Genomic DNA, 25,037 nt, shown 5'->3' with positions numbered 1-25,037 from the left:
ATTTTAACTCAAGACTGAAGCTATTCAATATCTCTGCCATTCTCCTGAGACATAGTGATCTTAGAACATTTTAATCATTCTTCCTGTCATATTACTATCTAGTGGTTTATTTCTCTCTTAGAAAAAGGCACTACTTTTTTTTATACAATCAGTATTTATTTAAATTACATATGTACAAATTTCTATGCTTGTTTCTTTTTGTTGCTCCGATGTTTGTTCTGGGATTTCTTTTTTTCTTGAAATATGTACTTTAAAAGTTCATTTAGTATCTAAATTAATTGTCGGTAAATTCTCATGTTTTCTTTTTCTATTTCATCCTCATTCTTCTCTGATTGTTTTAGGTTGGTTGTTTCAGCACATTGAAGATATTAACCCTCTGACTTCTGGCCTATCAGCTTGCTGTGACACATTTGATGTCAATCTAATTGTTATATCACTGTAGTAGTCTTTTTTTCCCTCTGCTGCTTTTAAGATGTCGTGATAATATGCAATTTGACTGTGTTATGTAAGGATGGACTTCATTTTTTTTATCCTTCTTGGAATTTATTGTGGTTCTTGAATCTGAGAATCCCTACTTTCAATAATTCTGGGAAATTCTCAAGCCATTATCTCTTGGAATATTGCCCACCCCAAATTGTTTTCTCTCTTTGTGGAACTCCAGTTTAAATGCATTTTATTCTCCATACTCTCTTCATATTTTCTACCCCTTTGTCTCTGTACTGTCTTATAGATTAAGAAAACGTACAGATTTCTCCAGCTGTGTCTAATTTGGTTTAGTCAACCCATTGAATTTTAATTTTAGCTATTATATTTTTAATTTCTAGAGGTTCTGTCAGTTTCTTTTGAGATAGTGCCTAATCATTCCTTGCTCAGATTTTTATTGCATCTTTTATTTTTAAAGACATGAAATTTAGTTATTACATAATCAATGTATGATTATTATGTCTAAAGTCCTTGGAGGTCAAATTCTGCTGTTCTTTTTTTCTGCTGACTCCCTTGAAGGGTCTTGTTTCCTCATGCGTTTGATAGTTTTTGATTGTGAGCTCCCAGTTGATGATTTCAATCTGACGTCACCCTGGGGCGCCTAGGTGAAGGATACATTCTTCTAGAGAGGATTTGTGAGTATCCAAACTACACAGGGATTCCTACTGATGGGAAAAAAAAAAAATCAAACAATTTAATCAAGAATGGACAGAGGATATGCACAAACAATTCACAGAAAAGAAATACAAACAGCCAATTATGGGAAAAAATGAATAACTTTACTTGCAATCAGGGAAATACAATTAAAGAGATAATTTTACAGGCATCAGATTGGCAAAAATAAAAGCTCAATGACAATCAGCATTGGTAAAGGTGGGGAAAATGAGTGTTCTGACATTACGGGTTGGTGTGTAAATGGTACAGCTTTTTAAGAGGGTAATTTGACAACATGTCTTACAATTTTGACAATTCATATTTCTTCAACCCATTGTTCAGTTTCTAAGTATCCTAGAGAAACAGTATACACATGCATTCTTTACTGTAGTTCCATTTTTTTTCTATATATGGTGAAATGCTTTTTGTATTTCAGAATGGTTGAATTGTGGGGTTTTTTTTGGGTGGTCATTTACTTTGGTGATTTATTCATAGTTTGTTGTGTTGAGACTTAATGAACTGGGAAGGCGGTCCTCACTAGTTAACTGTCTTCACCGCCCACTCCTTAACCTGTTGCAGTCCACATTCTGCTCCCACTTCACTGAAAATGCTCACTTTAAAGCCACCAGTTACTTCTTTATTGCTCAATCCAGTGGACTTTTTTCTCCAGAACTTCTTGTAGTTTTTCCTCTCTGCAGTATTTGACACTCTTGACTACTTGTTTTGTTGAATTATTTCCTCCTTGATTTCTGCAACAGCACAGACCCTCTGTATTTCTCCTACCTGTCAAGCAGCTCTTATTCTCCTTTGCAAGCTTGTCTCTGCCCCCTTAAACACTGGTGCTCCCACTCCTCTCACTCTACTCTCTCTCTGAGTGATTTCCACTCCATGGGTTAACTGTCACCTAAATGCTGATGAGTCCCATCTCTATATCCAGCCTGGATCTCCCTTCTAAATTCCCAATCATTACCTACTGGCTATTTCTACCTGAATGTCATACATGTCCAAGCTCCACATTTTGAATGATGGAACTTACTATCAGTTCTCATCTCCTGCCCTCTGAACAGCGTCTATCCTTACTCATCCTTATAAACTGCTCCTCTTCCTTTTCCCACCCCAGTAATTAGCCCCCCCCCCCCAATCCATCCAATTGCTCAAACCAGGAACCCGGGAGACATCTTGGCTAAACACAAATTAGATCAATGGCTCCCTAGGACCTTTAGGATAAAAAAAGTTCAAGTTGCTTGACATGGTATAAAGAATTGGCCCTGTCCTGATTTGGTCCTTTAGTTTTAGCTCTTCACCTCACACCCAGTACTCTAGCCAGTAGTACGGTATTATCAGCACATGGTAGAAATCCATTTGGTCAAAACCACGTTGTTTGAGGTAACGATTCAACAAACATGAATTGAGCACCTATTATTTGCCACGTACTGGATATATACAGCATTGAAGAAAATAGTCACCAGCCTTTAGTTTAGTGGGGAACACAGGTTTTAAAGATATCACACATTAAGACAAATGCTATAAAGGAAAAGTAAGATAGTTTGAGAGGCTACTGATTTAGATTGCCGGTAGAGAAAGGAAGGCCTTTTGGAGGAAATGACATTTAAGCAGAGCATTGAAGACAAAGAGCAGGCAAAAGCGTTTATGTGGCAAGGCCCTGCGATAGCAGTCCCCTATCCACCTTTGCCCGTTGGCTCAATGTTAGGCATTGTCAATAGAGGGCACTAGGGGGAACAATGCAAGGTGACAGTGATGGGAAGGCACTGCCCTTATGGATTCTTACGCTTTTCTTCAAGGCAGGAGCTAGTGGGTCAGTGCATGGAAGGCCCAGGGGTGCTCTCCTCAGTGGTCCTCAAGACCTGCCCTCCCTGCCCCATAGGCCACTCTCCCCACCTACATCTGCCTGCAACTCTCTCTAGGACGTGACAGATAAAATACAGGACACCCAGTTAAACTGGAGTTTAAAAACTGAGTAATTTAGTGTATTCCATGCAGTATTTGGGATTGCTTTTAGTACTCTATCTGGGAACTGTTTCCCCAGGGGTTGGCCCTTTCCTAGAGAGCAGCTCCGGCCCACGCCCTCTGGCCTGCTTCTTCACCAGGCTGCAGTCCTCTGCTAATCGAGCCCTCTTTGAAGAGGTCATAATCTCAGGCAGCCCCCCCCCAAACCCACTCTAAAAAGTAGCTGCTTTTTGTGTACCTGCAACTTCTGGATCCCTTTGAGTCCTTGTTTTATCCCTTTTAGTAGTTAACCACCCTAATTACTATTTAACAACTTACATTAAAATTTCCCTTTTCAAATTTTAGTGTTGGTCTCTATCTCCCGACTGGACCCTGACATAAAGTGTTTCCTTATTCAGGAAACTGAAAGATGAATGTGGAGTAGAAGGCTTATTGGGAGAGTGGAGAAGTGCTTGCTGTGAAGTTGGTGAAGTACAGATTACACTTTAAAAGATTTTAGATTACCTCCTAAATCCAATTTGCAGCAAACAAAAACTTTCAAGCAGGGGGTCATAATCAGATTTTTATGTTTAAAAGATTCTGTTGTGCTTCTGATTCTGGTAGAAAATTGTTAGCACCTTAGTTCTGGATCTTTCCTTCTGTAAACCAGAGACCCCCATAAACAGTATCTTACATGAAACTAGGGAGGCAGAGAAAAACTTACAAATTCCACACTGAGGGGAACTGTGGTATTGAGGCCAATAGAGGGCGGTGGGTTAAGAACGGGTAGTGAGGAGGGGCTGGTGGTGGCAGATTTCAGAAACCACCAGTAAATATTCACTCTGAGAGTCAAACTTCGAATGGGTTCTACTGTGAGGACTGAACAAGTGTGAAAGATGGGAATGGAAGGGAAGTATATGAAGTGCCTGGGGGTGTGTGTGTGTCCTCCAGATGCATACAGAAAGCAAGTTTGGGGATCCCCTTGAAAGGTAGGAATTAGATCCCTTAATGTAGCAGATGAAGGAACCAGGGGAGCTCAGAGATAGCACAGGACCCTTCTAAATAAGATCACATCCCAAGACAGGACCCATGGCTACACTTTCAGAGATAGTTTGTTGTAGCCACAGGACAGAGATGAAAAACCTAGACAGGGTCATTTCACTCTACTGCTGGTACTTGGTCTAGCAAAGTTCAACTGTTTCAAATATGAATAGAAAGGAATAGCACAGCATTTATACAAAGATATTCTAATTAAAAGTAGGAAAGAGTAACAAAACTTACCTAGTTTCTCAGGAGAAAAATCGCAAGAAAAATGTTCCCACAAAGCAGCTGAAACTAATATATCGACATTCCGATGTGAATTTAAAAAAATCTAATGAAGCATATGCAGCTAAAAAATACAAGAATTCAGGGAAGAGATGTCCATCAAGTAAAATAGAAATTGGTAGCACTTAGGAAACAAAAAGACAAAAGCATTTCAGAATGAAGACTAAATTAAAAGGAACATAAACGAGTCTGGATACCACAAGAAGCACATTCAGGAACAGAGACTAGACATGAGAAAAGCAAAAAAGATAAAAAGAATTAAGAACAAATGGTAGGCAGACAAGATCCAACATACAATTGGAGTTGCCAAAGAAAGCCAAAGCAGTGGAATAGTACAAATATTTACAATTCAGGAAAGCTTCTGAAATATTATCTTAATATATGTACTTGGCTCAGGAAGGGAAGGTTTCCTTTGTGTTTTTCCTGACAATTTTCTTTTCTTTTGCTGGATGTTGTTCCAGTATTTAAGTCTTCTCACATCCTCCATACTATACAATTTATCTGCATAGCCCAACTTGTCAGATAAGAGTCTAGACTTCTGAACATCAGTTTGGACTGGGTACCAAGTCACTTCACAGGTGTTATCCTGGGACCTCCTTTTATTTTACTCCTGTTGGATCCTGTTTCTAGACACTACATCATATTTTTTCTTGATTTACATTCTTGTTTTGATGGAGTGAATCCAGTAGATGAGAATCAGTGAACGGGAAGAATAAGAACTTGTATGTCTAAAAATGCCAGTTTTGTTGTTGCCATGACAGTATAATTGGAGAGAGAATTCATTCAAACTTTTGAAGACAGTACCCCATTGGTCCCTGGTTTCCAATGTTTTTGTTGAGTATTATCCTTAACCCTTTGGCTACCTGGTAAATTTTACAATATTCTCTTTATGGCTGGTGTCCTAAAATTGCATGGTGGTATGCCTTCATATGGGTCTTTTATAGTTATTATGCTAATAATAGCCTTTTTTCAATCATAAGAACCATTAGGGAAAATTTATTACCTAATAAGTCCCACCCACTCCCGTTTTCTCAGTTCTTTTCTTGGAACTCCTATTGGTTATATATTAAACCTCCCAAATTGACCCATATTTATTTTCCCCTCCTTTACTTCTGATTTCTGTTCTAGAACATTTGTCTTTTAATATTTTCATTGAATTTATTCCTATTTTAGGACTAAAATTTTACTAGTATCCTGTTCTAATTTCTTGAATACAGTGTTTTATCTCAGTTCTTAGAAGTTTTCTAATTCTTGGGAATTGCTTTTTGTTTAGATCTACCTTTCACAATCAAAATTTTTCTCAATTTCTGGTGATCTTTGGCTGTCTTTATTTAAAAGTGAAGCACTAAAAACCTGTTTGGAAGATTTGTGTACATGGGAAGGGTGGCCAGTTGGCTTTTTGTTGGAGACCCTCAAATGTCAGCACCTGCCTTTTCTCCAGAGTTTAGTTTTTCACAGAAGGATCCTCCATGTCCTGCCTGGTGTGTTTAACTGTGGCTATTTGTATTGTAGAGCTGAACAAGGAGCTGGGAACTTCATTTATCCAGTATGTAAACTTGTGCTTAATCTCTATTTTCTGTACAGCATCTCACCCGAGGCCTAGTAACCTGAGTCAGACATTCACTTTTTCCTTTTTTAGTTGAACTACTATCAGAATAATTTCAGCCTTCAACTTTAGAGGCCATAAGGTAAAATCCTATTCAATTGAGACATTCATGTACGCTTTATTAAGGCTCTTAAATTAACATTTGTTGTTTTGGAGATATATTCTTCAAGTTTTAAACACAGCAATAAAATGCTGTGACTGGAGAAAATGTAATAACCTCCCCCCCCCAAAAAAAAATAATGATTTTGTTCTTAGAAACCATCACTCTTTCATTGAAAGGAAGGGCTTCCTTTTGATTTCCTATAAACACATTTTATTTTTCCCATTCAACTGTGACTTCAAGAGCACCCTATGGCACTTAGTAAACCTCTTTGTATATGCAATCCAGTCCTATCAACTACCTTCTTCAATGTAACAGAACTCTGACACACATACATAAAGGAAGATGAGCAAGCACAGGGACAAAACAGAAGAATGAAAACCATGATGTGACTCTCATTTTCAATAGGAAGATAATACCAACAAGGAAAATGAGATCCTGGTCATAAAGCGTTAAATCTAGAGAATTCTAATTCTTTGTGGTATCAAACAGTAACCCAATGCAAATCATGATTTCTGGGATAAGATTTTTAAAAATCTAACAAATATCTGAATGAATGGAACAAAATGGCTAGACCAAAAAACAAAACAAAACAAAAAATCTCTCACACAATAATCACTGCAAGAAGATCCCACAGGTTATAGAAAAGATAAAGGAACTTTAATATCCAAACAGTCAGGGCAAAGAATACTGGATTAATGACCCAGTAAGTGTGAATCACTTCAGGTTCTTTACAGTACCAGATGTATTTTAAAATAAAATCTGAATGCATATCGCAGATAATGAAACCATTTAAAAAACTTTTAATTTCCTTACCTGATACCAATGCCAGTATGTTTAGACCAAAAAATCTTTAAATGATCTGTTTTAATACTAAGAGTAAAATTTAAATCAAAGTTAGCAATGCTCCTGAAATATGAATTTGTTCAGTAGTAACCTTTTCATCATGAATAATAAATACCACTTTCTTTTCAAAAAGTAGTCAATGTACATTTTCGGATTTGTGCAAGAAAATATACTGGCTAATAAAAAGTGTTATTATTTGAGATAGTCAAAATGAAAAAAAAAACTATACTTTTGTTTAAATTATTTATGCCGAAATAACTTACCCTGCAATCCACAGATGTATAGTAAATAAAATATTTCTGAATCAGACGAAAATGAGGGTCCTAAAATAGAAACATAAGCTACTAGAATCTAAACATAGCTTCCTGGTATTTTATTCTTTTTTTGAGTATTTCATTGAAGCTGCTTTTGGTTGCATGCCCTGATCTGTAGAGGTTAACAAGGAAATAAAATTTCCAAGTAGTTAAAAAATTTACTCATCTTCCATAAAACAACTTTTAATGTAGCAACATTTAAAAATACACAGTGACTTAATGAAACATCAGTACAACTGCATAGAATAGAGCTCCAGAGAATTGTTTACTTATGTGTTGTCTTTCCTGGGCTCTGGTTTACAAGAGTATTGGCTTAGAGACCAGTTTAGAGTCATTTGCTCCTACTTGGAAGATACAGGCCAGGAAACTCCAAGATTTCACAGGCCTTTTCTCTTTCTAAATAAAATGGTAGGAGCTCTCTGAAGGTCTTAAAAACAACCGACCATCCAAATGTGTATACTAGGGACCCTTCCCATTTGTGAGTCAAGGAAGAAGGGAGTTTGTGACTTTCACTGAAAACAAAACAAAATCTCTCGTAACTCTTCTAAGAGACACTGAAATGTACTAGAAATTTCAAAACTAGAACAATGCCATCAAAGGTTAAGCCTCTTAATGCTTGGAGCCATCCCAAAATAATAAAATTGGGAACTCCAGGGAAATAGGTACCAAAAAAAAAACAAAAAAAAAAAAACCCCAAAATAATGATTGCACTGAGGATTCTCCTCTTTGAAGGCTGTTTAAGGAGGTAGGATTTTAAGGATTTTTTGTGTATTTATCTTTTGGCCTCTGAATATTTAAAAAATGCTTTGCCCGGCTGGTCCTTCAGGCTAATTTTGGAGTTCACAATGAACCCCAAGCCTGACATAAGGATATTCTACAGTTTCACAGCTATCCTTTGTACATATTAAAATTTAGTTGATTTACTCTTTTTGAGTAAATAAACTAGAAAATGGCAAATTAATATATTCCTTTACATACAACTTTGTCTCAAAATTCTTGAAAAACAAGAGCAGATGACTGTATTCAAAGACTACCAAAGTGTGTATTTGATATTCACATGCAAACTTAAAACCTTCTAAATCTCCTGTCAACTCTGCATGATACCTTTAAGAAGGAAATGACATACAAAGTTTGCTAACTGTGCAAAATATTAAATTGCTAAAACACTTTACATAATGAAATAATACATGTAAATGTAGAAGTTGACACATGAAATTAGCACGGGTTCATAAGAACTTATCACATTTCTGAGATTTTCTTTAGTAACAAGTTTTTGTTTTTGTATTTCCTGGCACACCGCAAAATTTATCACAGAAGATAAAAATCCTTTTAAACAAAGTCAACAGAGAATTCTTGAGGCACCTTCTCATATAAAACACAAGATGAATGCAATTATCAATCCATCTGAGAAAAGTTTTCAATCTGAGCATCATTTTTCCCATTTAAGTATATTTTACAGAACTTTAATAAGGCAAGACAAATTTGTGAAAAAATGTAGATACAAAAATGATGTAAACTAATAATTTATATTTAAAAACCCCCAATGGGAAAACAGTGGAGATGGGATAGTTCAAACAATACCTTTAAAAAAACCCCTAAAACAATTGTGCACAAGCTGAAGATTACAAAGAACTTCTAGACTCTGCACAGTTTTGGTTTTTTGTTTTTGTTACACCTTTATATTACATGTTTGAAATCATATTAGGAATGCAAACTAGACCTGCACACTACTTTAGTGAAAAAAAGTTCGACATTGTGCAATTTTCTGCCTCTTAATTTTAAAAAAGTGGCAGCAATCCCTGCATTTGTATTTGAAACAAGGATCTGAGAAACTTTATCAAAAAAGGTAATGAAGGCAAAAATTGGCAGACATCCAGCATCTTGTTTCTTTTTAGAACAACGTGGATAAGTAATTTCATGATTAAAAAAATGAATCTTTTAAATAAATACATTGTATCTGACATTTGCACTGACTGATTTGATAAATCTTTTAAGTAAACAACGGCTTTACTATACTCCCTGTAGCCTCAAGCCACTGGCTTTAGATTCTGGAGTCCTTTTTCACTGGGTTTCATACCCTGCCACTCGATACCCTGCAGGCTGATTAGGCAACATGCTGCCATTCTGTCCTGGAGGAGGCTGCACTCCATAATTTGGTCCCATCCACGGTGCAGAAGATTGTGTCTGACTGGTAGAAAATGTGAAAGAAGCAGAGGAGAGGTGAATTCCACTGATTAAAATAAAATGTACTGCCAAGAACAAACAACATGTACAGGGGAAATATACTTTTCATTAAGCCCAAATATAAGATCAATTGTTTTGCTGAGGAAAGGCAAACTTATTTCTCTTAAAAAAACAAGCATCCTCATAGGTTTAATTTGTGCAGTTTAATTTTGTTAGTTTAATTATAGCTAAGAAAATACCCTTAACCTATAAACATTTATACTCTTTGACCTCAGGAAAAAAACTCATCTTTCATCTCAGGAAAGAATACTGTCCATCTGTGTTGGACATATGTTGAATAAGCCACTGGAAATAAACTTGTCCATTTGGCATGATGAAGACTAGCAGTTATATTATTCAATGAAGAAATTAAACAATTATTAGTATATGTAAGCTCAAATTTTTTCAACATTATAAATACAAGTCTTTTTTTAAAGATTCTTTTAAAATAAAAACTGCAAAGTATTTTAATTTCATTTGTTTTTCAAAAATTTAAGTAAAACTGCATAATTCAGAGTATATAAAAAACTTCCACGTAACAATGTATGAATAAACCTTTTTGCACAGAAAAAAGCAGAATGAATATAACACTAACAACAAAATAACTATTCAAGAACGCCAATTGACCATTAGTCATATAAAAAGCTTAACAACTATTAAGCTCTTATTTTCTTACTTAAATATTAGTTGCTTCATTACCAAAATTATTATAATGCTGGTTATATACCTCAAGGCAATATATTTCTAGGCAAATTTTTGAAGAGATACACTTAAAATTATAAATTTAAAACTAAGTCTTTTTTTTTTTTAACGAAGTCTTTCAAAGGCTACAGCTGTGCTTTAGAAACAGGGCCACATTACCTACTAATTACTTAAAATCTCTTCCTAAGTTCTTGACATTTTCAAGGGCTAATAATAAAGAAAAAGAGCAAATATGCTTACTTAAATCCCTGTTGGTTCCATGCCTGGCCATACATTCCATATGCAGGTACTTGCCAACCGTTAGGCATATACTGGCCAATTTGTTGTGCATTTCCATACCACTGGCCCCACTGGCCATAAGCTTGTGGATATCCAATTTGATTCTGCTATTAAGTAAAATTGTAACAGGTAATTACTATTTGAAGTTATATGTCTTAATATACCACAAATACATAGCCATAACACATAGGGCATCATTACAATTAAAAAGGATAAGAATTTAGAAAGTGACTGCTAAAAAAAAAATTGGGTTATATTGCTGTAACTCTATGTGATGTCCTGAATGGCATATTCTTTGTAAGGCAGTAGGTAATGCCCTAGTATAAATACTACACTCAGCATAATAAGTGTTTTGTAAACTATCCACATGACTGTTTCCTTTAGATAAGGAAGATATAAAGATTATTTATTCCTATACTCAGTTTACTTATGAAACTTATTACAGTTTAGGATTTTCTTACTCCTATCTTGGTGCTCTATTTACAGGTTCCTCATAGAAATCTTTGTGGGATCCAGTTAACCACTAAAGCTGCCTGGAAAAACAAAAGCAGCAAAATCTGGAAGAAAATCCCAAGGCCCTAAACATAAATATAGCTTTATTTTTGTTTCAACTGAGTCAACCATACTTGTGAGTTCTCCAAATAGTATGTGAATAAATCTACCAAGTATTAAGAAAAAATTTAGTAAGGTTTGTGAGAGCATTTTAAAATCCATTGTGTGTCAGTCAACTGAGGCAGTCACATTCACCATGCCACCACTAAAATCCATGACCCACCAAGCTGGAACTATAATACATGTAGGAAGAGCCCTTCTATACTATCGCTTTAGTAGGAACTAGAAAGTTATTAACAAGGATTATAAGCAATTTCATTTTAAAATAACCTTATTATTAGTATTAGCCTAGCAATTACTTCGCAAAGTCAAGAACCCTCTCACCTGTTGCACGGGATTTATCATATCAAGAGTTTCTTTGCCCCAATAGCATTTCACAACATGACCTTCAATGGTAGTTCCATTAACAGAAACAATTGCATGTGCTGCACTTTCATGGGAATTGAACCTATGGAAAACAATATTAAGAACACCAATATAAATTGTTTGAAATACTTATGAATAAAACCTATTTATAAAACAGGCAGTTCATATAAAAGAATTAATAAAACGGCATATTTTCTTTTTTTGTTAGATCTTGGAATTCTGGAGAAACTTCTTTTAATAGAAGATGTTTTATTGGTTTTGTGTTGGAAGGAGGGAGCTATTCAAAAAACAGCAGCAAATTAAAAAAACCATCCCTACCGAACAAATGAATATCCTTTATCTGGAAAGACTCGAATTTCCATTATTTGTCCAAATGGCGAAAAAGTCTGACGCATTAGCTGTTCTGTTAGAAAAGAATAAAAACAAACCCCAATAAGTCATATTAAAATTCTACAAATATTAAGCTTTTCAGTTTAAAAAAATTAATCTCCAGATGCCACAGAGGTAAAGCTGCCATACCTGTTAGCCCAGAAGTGACCCCTCCACAGTAGACAGTACAGTTGCTTGGACTAGACTGATTTACAACCTCATCATATGATAGTTGTTTGGTGTTTGCTGGGGATGGAAAGTTTTATAATTTTAATTCATTAAATAAAATGTTCAGAAAGAGAAATGCAGCATTAACTACACTACTGTAACGGTAACATTGACCAAAATGCTTATATAACACATATTACATTTGACTGAAGATTAAACCTCTCCCAAGAATGTCTAAAAAATTACTTGGTATTTTCTATTTAATAGGAGACTTGACATTAGAGACAGTACCATTTATTATTTATAATTACAAAAATGAAAACTAAGTACATTTTTGAACAGTAGTCTTGATTTGCTTCTCATCTATTTCTGCAACAAGTCTCCGGGAACAGCTCTAACATTTAAAATCTAGTGTATTTTTCTCCAAAATTCCACATTTCCTTTTCTTCTCCAATACACCTACACTCATATGTACTCTTTGGAGCTGGAGGCTTTCGGGTTGCCCAGTTAGTTCTGATTTGTCTTCCACCAAGCCACTGGCCACCCATCTGTTGAATGGCGTTTTCTGCATCCTGTTCGGTACAACAGTAGAAATGACAAAGAAGCCATTATTAGTTGATGTTTAAACAACTGTTAGCAGTAGAGAAAACTCATCATTGCTTTTCACAAATATTTTTTGAATGAACATGCTTTATGAAATACACAATATATAATAGCTCACCTAAAATTCAATGGTGCTTTTAAATGATCTTTTATTTGGGTATCAGACAATGTTAATTGTCTGAGTCCAGAGCCCAAAAGCCCTTCTGAAGCAGCCAAAGTTCATGCAACAACTCAAGACTACTATGGATGAAAATCTCACTTTATACAATCCAACAAGCTTGTTAATGACAGTCTTTTGTTTCTCATTTCATCCAACAAGTAAATATTGAATAGCTATCATGTTCTAGGCAGCAGGTTAAGCGCTAGGCATATGTTGGTGAATGAGGCAGACATGGTCTCTGTTGCCAGAACTTACATTCTTTTGGGGGGACAAATAATTACAAATTGTAGTACATGCCCTGAGAGAAATAAAAGGCTGAGATAGAAATAGAAATTATGGATGTGGGGATTCACTTTAGATAGCATGATTAGGGAATGTCTTGCTGAAATGACATTTAAACTGAAATTGAGAGGAATAGAAACTAGCCAAGTCAAAACACAGGGAAGAAAGCTGCGGGAGAGTGAAAAGCATTGTAAAGTGTGTTAAGGCAGCAAAGAGATTAGTCTGCATCTGAAAGAAGAATGTGAAAGACAACTAAGTTTCAGTGGAATCTAGTGAGCAAAAAGGAAGGGTGTAAGAAGAAGAACCTGAAAGATTTTAAGTAAGAAATCATCATGATCAGATTTATGTTTTAAGAAGGCCATTCTTAGTGCTGGGAGGAGCACGGTTTAGGGAAATGGGTAGTAAAAAGAAAAAGACACTTTATGAGACTAATAGATTAATAATATCCAGATTTAAAAACTGTTAGTGGTCAGGACTAGTACAGTAGCAGTGAATGGAATCTAAAGGAAGTCGACAGAATTAGGGGTGGGGGGTGCATAGTAAGCAAAAGGAGAGGAATCAAAGATAACTCCTAGATTCCTGCTCGGGCAGTAGGGAGGACAGTACTAGCATTGACTGAAATACGAATCCTGGGAGGGAGGGGCAGAACAAGTTTGAGGAAGAAACGAAGAGCTCCATTTAAGGTATTAAGTTTGAGATTCTATAAGACATCTATCTAAATGACGACCATTTATTTATAAGTGTGGAGCACAAAGAAGTAAACTGTACTAGAAATATAAAATTAGAGTTATGAAGAAAGATTAGAGAGTGAAAAGAAAAACATCCTGGGACAGAGCCCTGAAAAAAAGGCAAAATCTGAAAATTGGGTAAAGGAAAAGGTGCCAGGTAAGGTAACTAAGAAGGAGCAGCCAGTGACGAAGGAAGAAATCCACAAAAGTGTACTGTCACAGAGCCAAGGAAGGAAAAGTCAAGAGGTGAACTTGAAAAGAGTAGTGTTGTAGACAGTGATAGACAGTTGGTAGAGCATAAAAGCAAACTTGGAATGAACTGAAAAGTAAATGGGGTGCTGGTTTGGTTTGCCTGTGTCAAATGTGGGCTTAACCTAGCACAAAGGAACAGGCAAATTCAAGGCTAAATAAAAGCCATTCTTGAGACATATAAAAAGGAAATGCATACAGCAGTTCCCCTTTATCCATGGGGAGTATGTTCCAGGACCTCCAGTTGATGCCTGAAAACACGGCTAGTACCAAACACTATGCATACTATGTTTTTTCCTATGCATACCTGTGATCAAGTTTAATTTATAAATTAGAAACAGTAAGAGATTATCAATAACTTATGAAATAGAACAATTATAACAATATACCATAATAAAAGTCATGTGAATGTGGTCTCTCTCTCAAAATATCTCTGTACTGTACTTAACCTTTTCACTTAAAGAAAGCACTTTATGGCTTTTCTTTGGCATATCCGAGTTGCCAGCATCACTACTCTTGTGCTTTGGGGCCATTAAGTAAAATAAGGGTGACTTAAATACAAGCACTGAGGTACCACTACAGTTGATCTGACAACCGAGACAGCTACTACCCTGTTTCCCCGAAAATAAGACCTAGCCGGACAATCAGCTCTAATGCGTCTTTAGGAGCAAAAATTAATATAAGACCCGGTTTTATTTTAATATAAGACCCAGTCTTATATAATATAAGAATGGGTATAATATAATACAATACAATACGGGGTCTTATATTAATTTTTGCTCCAAATGACGCATTAGAGCTGATTGTCCGGCTAGGTCTTATTTTTGGGGAAACAGGGTAAGTGACTAATGGGCAGGTAGTGTACACAGTGTGGATACACAGGACAAAGGGATGATTCACCTCCTAGGTGGGACAGAGTGAGATTTCATCACAGTACTAAGAATGGTGTGCAGTTTAAAATTTATGAATTGTTTATTTCTGGAATTTTCCATTTAATATTTTTGGACCACTGTTGACCATGGGTAACTGAAACCAAGGAAAGTGAAGCCATAGATAAGGGAGGGCTACTGTATTGTTTAAAAGAAACAAACATTGTTTGCCACACTAACCAGTTTGAACTCCATGAGAAGTTTAAACACTGTTGTGGGTTGAACTGTATCCCTTAAATTGATACAAAGTTCCAACTAACCCCCCACCCATATAACTGTGAATGTGACCTTACTTGGAAATAGGATCTTTGCAGATGTATTACTTAAGATTAGGTCATACTGGATTAGGGTGGGCCTCTTAGAAGAAGAGGAGAGGCCGACGTGGATACACACAGAGGGAAGAGGACCATGTGAAGACAAAGGCAAGAGACTGGAGTGATGCAGCCTTTTAAAAGGCAATAATACCAAAAATTGCTGGCAACCTAAGAAGAGGGAAGGAATAAGTCTTCCATACAGCCTTCAGAGGGAGCATGGCCATGATGACACTTTGATTTTGAAGTTCTATCTTCAAGAACTTTGAAGAGAGAATAAATTTTGTTGCTTTAAGCCAGGGGTGTCCAAACTGCAGCCCACGATCCATTGTTAATTGGCCCGCAGCAAATTCCAAAAATATATTTAGTTTACTTAAATAAACCAGGTGAGGCAATACGTACTTCACCTCGAGTGAGTGGCCCGGCTGTGTATTTTACTGCATATGGCCCTTGGTGAAAACCGTTGAAAAAAGTTTGGACATCCCTGCTTTAAGCCATTCAATTTATGGTACTCTGATATAGCAGCCCTAGGAAACAAATGCAACTACTGTATTTTGCCGTGTATAATGTGCACCTTTTTTGCCCAAATTTGTGAGGAAAAGATAGGATGTGAATTATACATGGGCAGTACTAATTCTCTATCTATATGAAAGTTTTTAATTCTTTTATTTATGCTTATGAGTTGAAGGTGTGACTCTAGAAATCAATAACGATATCCGTATGCAAAATAATACCCTGGAATACAATAATCGGTTTTATTGAATTTGTGACGAAGGAACTTTGCAACCAGGAACAGTTCTTGGCCTTCTGTAATGCGTAAATATCATAAATTTGTTACCGGTACATAAAACTTCTTGTATTTTGTATCTGTTCTTGTTTTTGTAATTATTTGTTACATAAAATTTCTTCTACCATAGTATGTTAAAAAGTAAATGCTAAAATTCCTTTATAATACAAACCTCAAGTACCTAAATGTAAACAAATAAAAATTTGAATCAAAAAATTAAAACGAAAGATTTTTTCCCCCTGAAAGTTTGGGCCAAAAACGAGGGTGCACATTATACATGACAAAATACAGTATTTGCTCACAACGAAAGAAAAAACTTTTTATGCTGTGTGTGTGTATGTGTGTGTACGGTTGTGAATGGGAGATGAAGTTGAAGCATAGGCAAACAACGCTTTTGAGAAGCTTGATTCTGAATTATAGCAGAGAAATGGAGATATAGGTAGGAAAGGGATATGGGTAGGAAAGTGTGATTTTGATTAAGAGATATGAGAATATACTTTTTCAGTTGATAGAAATGAGCCAGTGGAGAGGGAAAGATTGCTAACACAAGACAAAAGAACAAGTATTGCACATATTATACAAGTCCATTCATAGAAAAATGTTTGGAACAGGGAAACCTATATAGACAAAAGTAGATTAATAGTTGCTCAGGCCTGGGAGGGGAGAAGGTGTAGAAGGAAAGGATAGTAAGTGCTAAGGAGCACATGGCTTCCTTTTGGGGTGATGAAAATGTACTAAGATTGTGGTATGTGACAGTTAAATAAGTTTGTGAATATTCTTTAAAAAACCCCAGTATATACCTAAAGTGACTGGATTTTATGGTACATGAGCTATATCTCAATAAAGTTGTAATAGGAAAAAAAACAAGCACAAGGTCAAAGTCCTTGAAAAGGCAAGCGAGGTGGGATCCCAACTATAAGTGATTTGGCCTTTTACAGGATCTTTCCTCCACTATAACAGGACGAAGGGGAGGGTGGATGAATTTTAGGTAGGTTTGGTGGTTGAAGGCTGAGGGAATTCCTGTGTAAGTTTTCTCAGTGAAGCATAAGGTTGACAGCTCAGGTGAGGATGGAAAAAAGAGTGAGACTATTTGAGGAGATAGGAGGGGGCATGAAATAGTTATCAAAGAATGGGACATCAGACTTCCTAGAGAAACATAGGTTTGCAAAGATAACCACCATGTACTCATCTAACATGTGTTAAATTAGAAGTGACCCGGCTGACTCAGTTTTTCTCTAACAACATTCAGTTACTTCGGAGTAGATAGAAAAGCTGTATTCTACCAGTGTTGGGGTTTGCCTAGCACGCACAACACAGGTAGATAGGTAAACAGAGTGGCCGTAATTGCAATCAGGGCTGTGGCACTTCACAACAACCAGAGTGCCTACCAATCACATATCGCAAATTTTATAGAAGCTGAAATGTAAACTTGGGAAGATTAAATCACTCAAAGTCAAACCTATCAGCATTTGATTGTTGTCAGGATTCAAATTTATCTCCAGCTAACTCCAGAGGCCACAGATATTCTCTGCGATCTGACGTTATTCCATACTAAATATGGATTTGATAGTGATTTTTATACAGCAGAGACCTATAGTCCATAATCTCAAATGGAAAAAATAAATTCCTAGCCCACCCAAAGCCCCCAACCTATTTCCCCAAATAGCACAAAACACTAAAATCCTACTGTGTTTCCCCCAAAATATGACCTAGCCGGACAATCAGCTCTAATGCGTCTTTTGGAGCAAAAATTAATACAAGACCCGATCTTATATTACAGTAAAATAAGACCGGGTCTTATATTATTTTTTGTTCCAAAAGATGCATTAGAGCTGATTGTCCGGCTAGGTCTTATATTCGAGGAAACACAGTATATATCAACCCTCCAAGGAACTCACAATAGTTGTGGCTACCAGCCCATTGTATAGTTTCCTACCTTTCCTAAATATTATACTGTGGATAACAGTAAAGCTTTCATAACCAACTATACTCTCACAATTTTTTTTTTCTCATCTCACAGAAAAAAATGTAATTGGTAGATGGGACTCTTATGTGGCAGAGCTTTTATCTTTTCATTTCTCAATATTCTTTATTATTTCTAACTTTTCTTTTAATATGTAGGTTTTTCCTGACATTTTAGGCTTACCCCCTTTCTTCACAGGTTTTTCTATTTTCTTGGAAGACAATTTCACTTCTTGAGAGGAAGATGATGGCTATACTGCACAACATTTAAATAACCTGATCACAAGTCACAATGTTACTGTACAAACAGCTGAGATACAATTACATTCTACATTCTTTTGTCTGAACTTGTAAACCATGTAAATACTTTTAGGACAGATTTTTTTTATTTGGAAAGTCAATTTTGGGCCAAATGGTTGCAAGCTGTTATGGCACATATCTGGATAGTAAGAGTTCATGGTGAGGAATAACCAGACATTAGTTCTAATGTAGATACAGGAACTAGAAAAAACAAGACAGTTTGACACTACTTGGCCTAACTGCAAACAGACGTATTTTTTAAAAACCCAGAAGAAACTGGCACAGTAACAGATGCTCATGCATTTGACCTGAAGCCATCAAGAAATAATATCTATTTCAAATATTTCTTTTACTAAATTATGAAAAGCCTTTCTAAAATACATTTTATACCATCAAATACTTTTAACGGCTCATTCTAAGGCACTCTTATACAAAAAGTACAGTATTTCCATACTTATCATTGGCAAACCATAGTCATAACATAGAGGCAATACAATAAAATCCAAGGTTAATGAAACCTTAGTGTATACTCCAAGATTAGTGAATGTAAATTCTCCCACCATTCACCCTTATATTTTTGGAAATGTGATATCTCTGTATTTAACTGTTTTGAACCTTGAGTTATGACACTAAAAAAGTTAATTTTTGAATTTGTAATATATTTACAAGGTTCAAACTTCAAGTAATACAGTGAGAAGCTTCCGACTCTATCTTCCATCGGCTTAACTCTCGTTACCTACCCCCAAACAGGAAACCCTGCAACAAGTTTCTTTTTTATGAGCAAAAGAAAACATACATGCACGCACATGTCACCCAAATGTATGCTCCCTTCCCTTTCACACAACTGAACTTTTTCATCTAACAATATACCATGGAAATCTTTCCATAAACCGCACTCTGCACTTACAGAACTTCCTCATTCTCTTTTTAAAAACAACGGCACAGTATTACACAGTATGGGGGACACGTCAAAGATTTTATCCACCTGTCACATGAAATATGAGCCTTTTTCTTCTTTATATACCCTACTCTCACCTCTCTTTTGACAAACTGCAGTCATTCCTTTTTTCGGCAAAACCCAGAAATCTCAAGACCATGCAAATTGGTGTTCAAAAAATATTTGTTGAATAAAGAAATGATGAGACATTTTCAAATACATTAATAGACAATTTTTTAAAAAAGTCCCCACCCATTGGAGCATTTTATTAGCTACTTTAAATTATCATGGGAGTATAAAACAGGGAGATAATGAATTAAATATATAAACGAGATTTTCAATATCCATCTTTGGCTGATAATTTAAACATCTCTACTTTCCCTAGTCTGAAAACATTTTAACAGTACTTTGCATGCAGAGGTGCTAAATAAAAGTTGAATAAATAACCAAACAGGAGAAAGAACATATCCTTTAGCCAGAGTGTTAATTACCAGTTAAATGAACAAGTGGCAGATGAAAGAAAAGATTAACAAAACAAAATGAGTATTTTTATTCTTTATTCTTGAAGCACTGCACATGCACTATGTATTGAGCTCACCCATTTGTTGAAAAAGGAGACAAAGCCATATCCCTTAGACTTTCCTGTTGCCATGTCTTTTACCACTCGGGCATCTCTGAAATCAGAAACAATCAGAAGTTTAGGTTTGCAAACTCTCCTCTGGATATCAAATGAGAATTTTATACACAACTCATTTTCATGTTTCATCTTCATTAAAATAAACCTTTAACACAAATTCACCTTTTATTCTATAAAATTTATCATGTACTAGCAAATGAGGCTTAATTTTACAAAACATGCAAATCAGTAACTTCTTAAATATGTATGTATATATTGTATAGAAATTGCCTCCCAGTCCAAAGTTTTAAGCTTTTAAATATTAAGCATGGTGAAGGCAGCTATTCACATGAATTACTTAACCACTTATAGGGTTCACAGGCACATTAGATGAATGGCTTTCTTTAACCATGCGATTCATAATTTGCTATTTGATAACTATATACTACCTATCATTAAAAAATTAAAGTAGAAAACTGGAAACTAAGAGAATAAAAAACTTGTATATTTCCTATTAAATTATTTTATTTTCTCAGATCAATTCATACCCCCCTTTTTGACTATGGGTATATTTTGAAAACTTGACATTTTCAGAAATGCTAAATCACTGAAGAAAAATACTAAACACACACTTTAGTTTTAAACTATATACGAAAGGATTTTATATTGAATTTTAAAATAGCAATCATCTAAGATTGATTGGAAACTACAAGATATAAAAGCAAAATTTTAAAAAGTCAGAAAATAAAAAAGCACGCCAACATTTATCCACTGTGAACCGTAGCTTGTAGTTAGCCAGGGCAATTCTGTCCATTCTTCAGAGATACTCTGCAAAATAACCAGAGCCCTATTATTTGAGATTGAGTAAAAAACCCAGCCATGATAGCTAAAACTCCATACCTCAAAAAATTGGACTCAAATTGTGCTTCACAGGCAATCTGCTTTTAAGTTAGCCAGGTATGTCACAATGCTTGTTCTCTCAGGACACATGAACAAAACAGGCACTTTCACAACAAAAACCCAAGTCAGAAAGCCATGCAATATAATTTTATATTAAAGTATACAAAAGCATATTTTGATCAATTTAGGGGTGATTTATTGTTTAGGGTCAAAATGACAAAGAGGTAGTGGTGAAAAGGGAAAACTAATGCAAGTCACTTAATATGTAAAAGTACTTATCAAATTATCTGTATGGTACACATGCATTTAATTTGGTAGCTGATTCACTTCTATACCAAAATTTGTTAAGACTAAACTCAAGGAACAGGAAGAGTTTACTGTATTTAATTAGGGAAAGTACTATTTTTTTAATACTAAATATTTTAATAGGTGACTATTTACTGCACATCTTCTATAAATCAAACACTGTTGTAGGCTCTCTACTGAGAATATCTGATTATCATAAGAACATTTCTATATATAATTAGGTATCATCTTATCTCCTTTAACCAAAAAATCAGGAAATGACGCTAATCTACTGAAAATGGTTCTTTTAAATTTAGAAGCACTAACTCACTGGGTAGCCTAAAGCTTAGACATTATTACCTCAAATGAAAATCATAAAACTTAAGGCCTTACCTAAGAAATACTAATATATACATCAATAATCATGATTGACCATAATAAAATCTACAGACTATAATTATGATACCAACATATTTTACGAAAAAAGAAATTGATCTATGATTAAAGTCCTGAAATTGCTAAAATCTAAATGTCATTTAACTTAAATTCACCAATTATTAAATAATTTTTATCCAATCCTAAACTAAAATTACCATGTTTTCAGAACAGTTACTTCAATCAAAATTAAAGCATTTAATAAAATAGCTACTTAATCTGCTGAAGTGCTAGAAAATTTCTTTCTAAAGTTAAGTTTCAGGAAATATAAGCCTTGAAATATATTTCTAACTTATTTCTGAAAGGATTCTCTAAGAAAGAAGCCACAAATATCTAGATCAGGGTACTTTAATCCTTTTATGGTCCTGCAACTACTCTGAAAATAGGATCAACTTATAAAGATACTCCACATCAAAAGGAAAACAAACACAAAATTTTGTTAGGGAGATTTTATAGAGGCCAAAGGTTAAGACCTTCCAGTCTAGATATCTGAAAGCAAGCTAACCATCATCAAAAACCTAAGACAAATTAAAAGGTATTATCAAGAAATTAGAACTTTACTTATTTTCTTAATCAGTTCTCACAGAGAAAAATGCCACCTCATCGTAAGACACTATTTACAAAGCCTAATCTCCCAACTGCCTTTAAAGTTGGCCCCTTACTATGCATTTTCGTCCTCCTACCAACGAATCACAACGCTTCAAATGAAAACTCTCCCAAAACTCATCACCAATATTACTATTGGCATTTACTTTCCAGTCTCCTCACCTCATTTCTGCTGCTGGTCTGTTCATCAAAGCAAATTAAAGCTAATGCTTACTTTTTACTACTCTTCTAGCTGAAATAATAAAGCAACCGAAACCCTAAAGAAATCATTTTCTAAATTCAACAATAACTTTTAAGAAAGAACTATAATCAAATTATTATTCTTACTCTATTATGGCATATTTTTCAAACTATTAAAATTCTTTTATGATGAATCCTACCTTGAGTGAGCTATTTACAAAGGGCCTAAACTGTATGATTAATAACAAATGCAAGCACAACAGAGCTCCACAGAATACTAAAAGGCATTATTATTGTTGTTAGCATAATAAAAGGCTAGATACCTTGGAATTAACATTTAATAACTGCTTTTTAGGTTAAAGTGTTAAGGTTTCTTTTTGTTAAAATATCTCAACACAAAATGCATGGTATCATAGAAGTGCCCAAAAGGTCTAAATTCCTTAGTCACAGCACAAGTTTACTAAAGATTATAACCAAGCTAGCAAGATACTTATATAAGAAACTATGTACTATAACAGTAAATTTGTTGTAAGTTAAAGCTAATGCTAATTGAAAAGGATTTTGATATAATTGAAGACCAAAGATGTATTTATTAATGGGAAAACAATCTGGTTCTTAGCTGCTTGAATAGTCCCTAAACAATGTAATACATTATATTTAAGTGTTAAAATTAATGTCCAAAATTCACAACAGCTTTCCAAAGTACTTCTAAATAAGAATGTTTCTAATTAGTAGCACTTTACATTTATCTTCTATTACTTACGATATTCTTCCAAATGGTGCAAAAGCAGCTTTTATATCTTCAGTTGTAATTTCTGGACTGAGATCACCAACAAAGACATGGAAATGATCTTATAAGGGGAAGGAAGGGGAAGTGAAAAGAAAAATAAAATTTTAGAATTTAAAAAATACTAAAATCTATTCAATAAAGTATTCTTAAAATAATTTATGGATTATAGTAACAAGCAAAACACTATCCTATATCTATACAAATCCTATCAATTTTAAACATAATGAATCAAGATGACAATACAGGAAAGATTTTCCTAAAGACTGTGATGTAGCTAACTGGAAACTGACAGTTATATTTCTACTTATAGCCAATTATTATACTGGTCTAAGAAAATAAACTAATAAAACGTTTAAGCTTTGCAAAGAAATTAATGACTTAATTACCACTCTAACAGTAATTATTTACATTTATTTAGTCTACAACTTTATTAAAGCTTTACAAATTAAAATAAAATAGTGGTACTGTGAGTTATATAGACTAAATTTGCCTTAGTTAAGACATGATATACTTGGTTTAACCATATTTTGTGAAGAACAATCAAAGAAATACCTTGCATTGCAACAGTTTGATGTTAAAGTATTTGACAGTTTTCTCAAAAGCCAACAGTTTTGGTTGCCCAGACATTACACCATTCAGTTTATGTGAATCCATGTGCAAGTGAACTAAGACTGAAGGCAACAGAATGAAAACAGTAATCCCTTCACTTTATATTAGAGCCATAAAAAAGCAATGGAGAAAAATAACGACCCCATATGTGAAGTGTTTTTTTTTTTTTTAAAAAAAAGACAATGCTCAAGAAAAGAAACACTTAAAAAATACAAAATAGTTGGATCAACACTTTAAAATAGACATATATTTCAATTCTGACAAAGTAGATTTGGAAAGAAAAGTTACCCCTACTTGGCAGGCCTTAAGCAACACATTGGGTTGCCATTTGGGAAACACAGTTTCAGGAGCAACTCAAGCAATCAGAAGATCTGGATAAGGAGCAGATCGTGACCTCAAGGAAGCAGGCTATCTTGCCCTTTAGTTGGTGAAAGTATTTCTAAGGCATCAGCTGCTACCAAGAGGGTCAGAGAGCTTGAAATAGCACCAAAGTGGTGGACAAGCCACACTTGGTCAACACTGGGAAGAAGGGGAAAAAATATTGCCAGAAACAAATAGAAATATGACCTCCTCCCTCCCCACTCCCCCCAATATCAAACAAAAAAACTTCAGGTGGTTAGTGAATACCCTTTCAAGAGATTTCATTTTATGTTTAAGAAGATACAATTACCTTGTGAACGCTGTGTGCTGACAACGGTACTACCTGATGACAAAGATTAGATTTGTTCTTAAATTTATTAACACAAACACATTAAATCATATCTTAGGATAACGATCAAAACATTACTGCAAACACGTATGATGCTTATATGCTTTACAATAAAACTACTGTGTACAATAACAACAAATGTTCAAAGAGTATAAAATATACTTACTGCTTGTATCTTTCTTTTGACTGCTGGGGGTTGTTGCCCAATTCACTTTGACTTCCTAAAAAAATTTTTCTACATTTATACTCCATAAAAATAAAGCTCAAAATCAGATATTACAAGATTTGCATCTATAAATACATAGGAAGGTACATGTTTGGGATGAAACATTCAAGGGGTATCAGTTCAGGTCAAAATTTCAGTACTTATCTTTTAATCTATACTTATGCAAACATGTTGACAGGTCCTAATCTTATATAAGTTTCTCTTAACATTCAACAACCTTTCTTATCTAAAGTACCAAGGAATTTTTCTTTTTATTCTCCCCCATTAGTATCCAATGTTCCTAGGTATTCATCCAAGCTTGAGTAAGTCAATAAATATTTTAGTATTTCTCACGTGCAAGGCATCATGTAGGATACTAACATAAACATGCCCCCTAAAAGCTTTATCCCACCTTTTTAACATTAAACGTGATTTTTTGCTGTAAAGTGAACATGCTTC

The 25,037-nt window shown here is 34.8% G+C and overlaps 1 protein-coding gene across 21 annotated transcripts in view; it reads right to left on the bottom strand.

Annotated features, from left to right (window-relative positions):
* Positions 1-1,240: 1,240 nt before the first annotated feature.
* TIA1 (TIA1 cytotoxic granule associated RNA binding protein) overlaps positions 1,241-25,037 on the bottom strand; it is a 40,157-nt gene continuing 16,360 nt past the window's right edge. For 3 of the 21 annotated variants that reach the window (XM_074332126.2, XM_019718613.3, XM_074332120.2), the window contains exons 4-13: positions 24,540-24,594; positions 24,335-24,367; positions 23,029-23,116; positions 19,842-19,917; positions 12,459-12,567; positions 11,978-12,073; positions 11,777-11,861; positions 11,417-11,540; positions 10,442-10,587; positions 1,241-9,464 (exon numbers count right to left, since the gene is read on the bottom strand). In XM_074332126.2, coding sequence (XP_074188227.1) covers positions 9,338-9,464; positions 10,442-10,587; positions 11,417-11,540; positions 11,777-11,861; positions 11,978-12,073; positions 12,459-12,567; positions 19,842-19,917; positions 23,029-23,116; positions 24,335-24,367; positions 24,540-24,594 — 939 coding nt within the window. In that variant the 3' untranslated portion in view covers positions 1,241-9,337. Of the gene's footprint in view, positions 9,465-10,441; positions 10,588-11,416; positions 11,541-11,776; positions 11,862-11,977; positions 12,074-12,325; positions 12,568-14,466; positions 14,539-19,841; positions 19,918-20,621; positions 24,368-24,539; positions 24,595-25,037 lie in introns of those variants that run through there. The other 18 variants (XM_074332121.2, XM_019718621.3, XM_074332128.2 and 15 more) reach the window with 15 other exon arrangements.

The sequence above is a fragment of the Rhinolophus sinicus genome, chromosome 2 (assembly GCF_057876585.1).
Source record: "Rhinolophus sinicus isolate RSI-liver-muscle chromosome 2, RSI-T2T, whole genome shotgun sequence".
Classification (NCBI taxonomy): domain Eukaryota; kingdom Metazoa; phylum Chordata; class Mammalia; order Chiroptera; family Rhinolophidae; genus Rhinolophus; species Rhinolophus sinicus.
The sequence above is the reverse complement of the archived record's forward strand: the minus strand, read 5'-3'. Positions and strand labels throughout refer to the sequence as shown.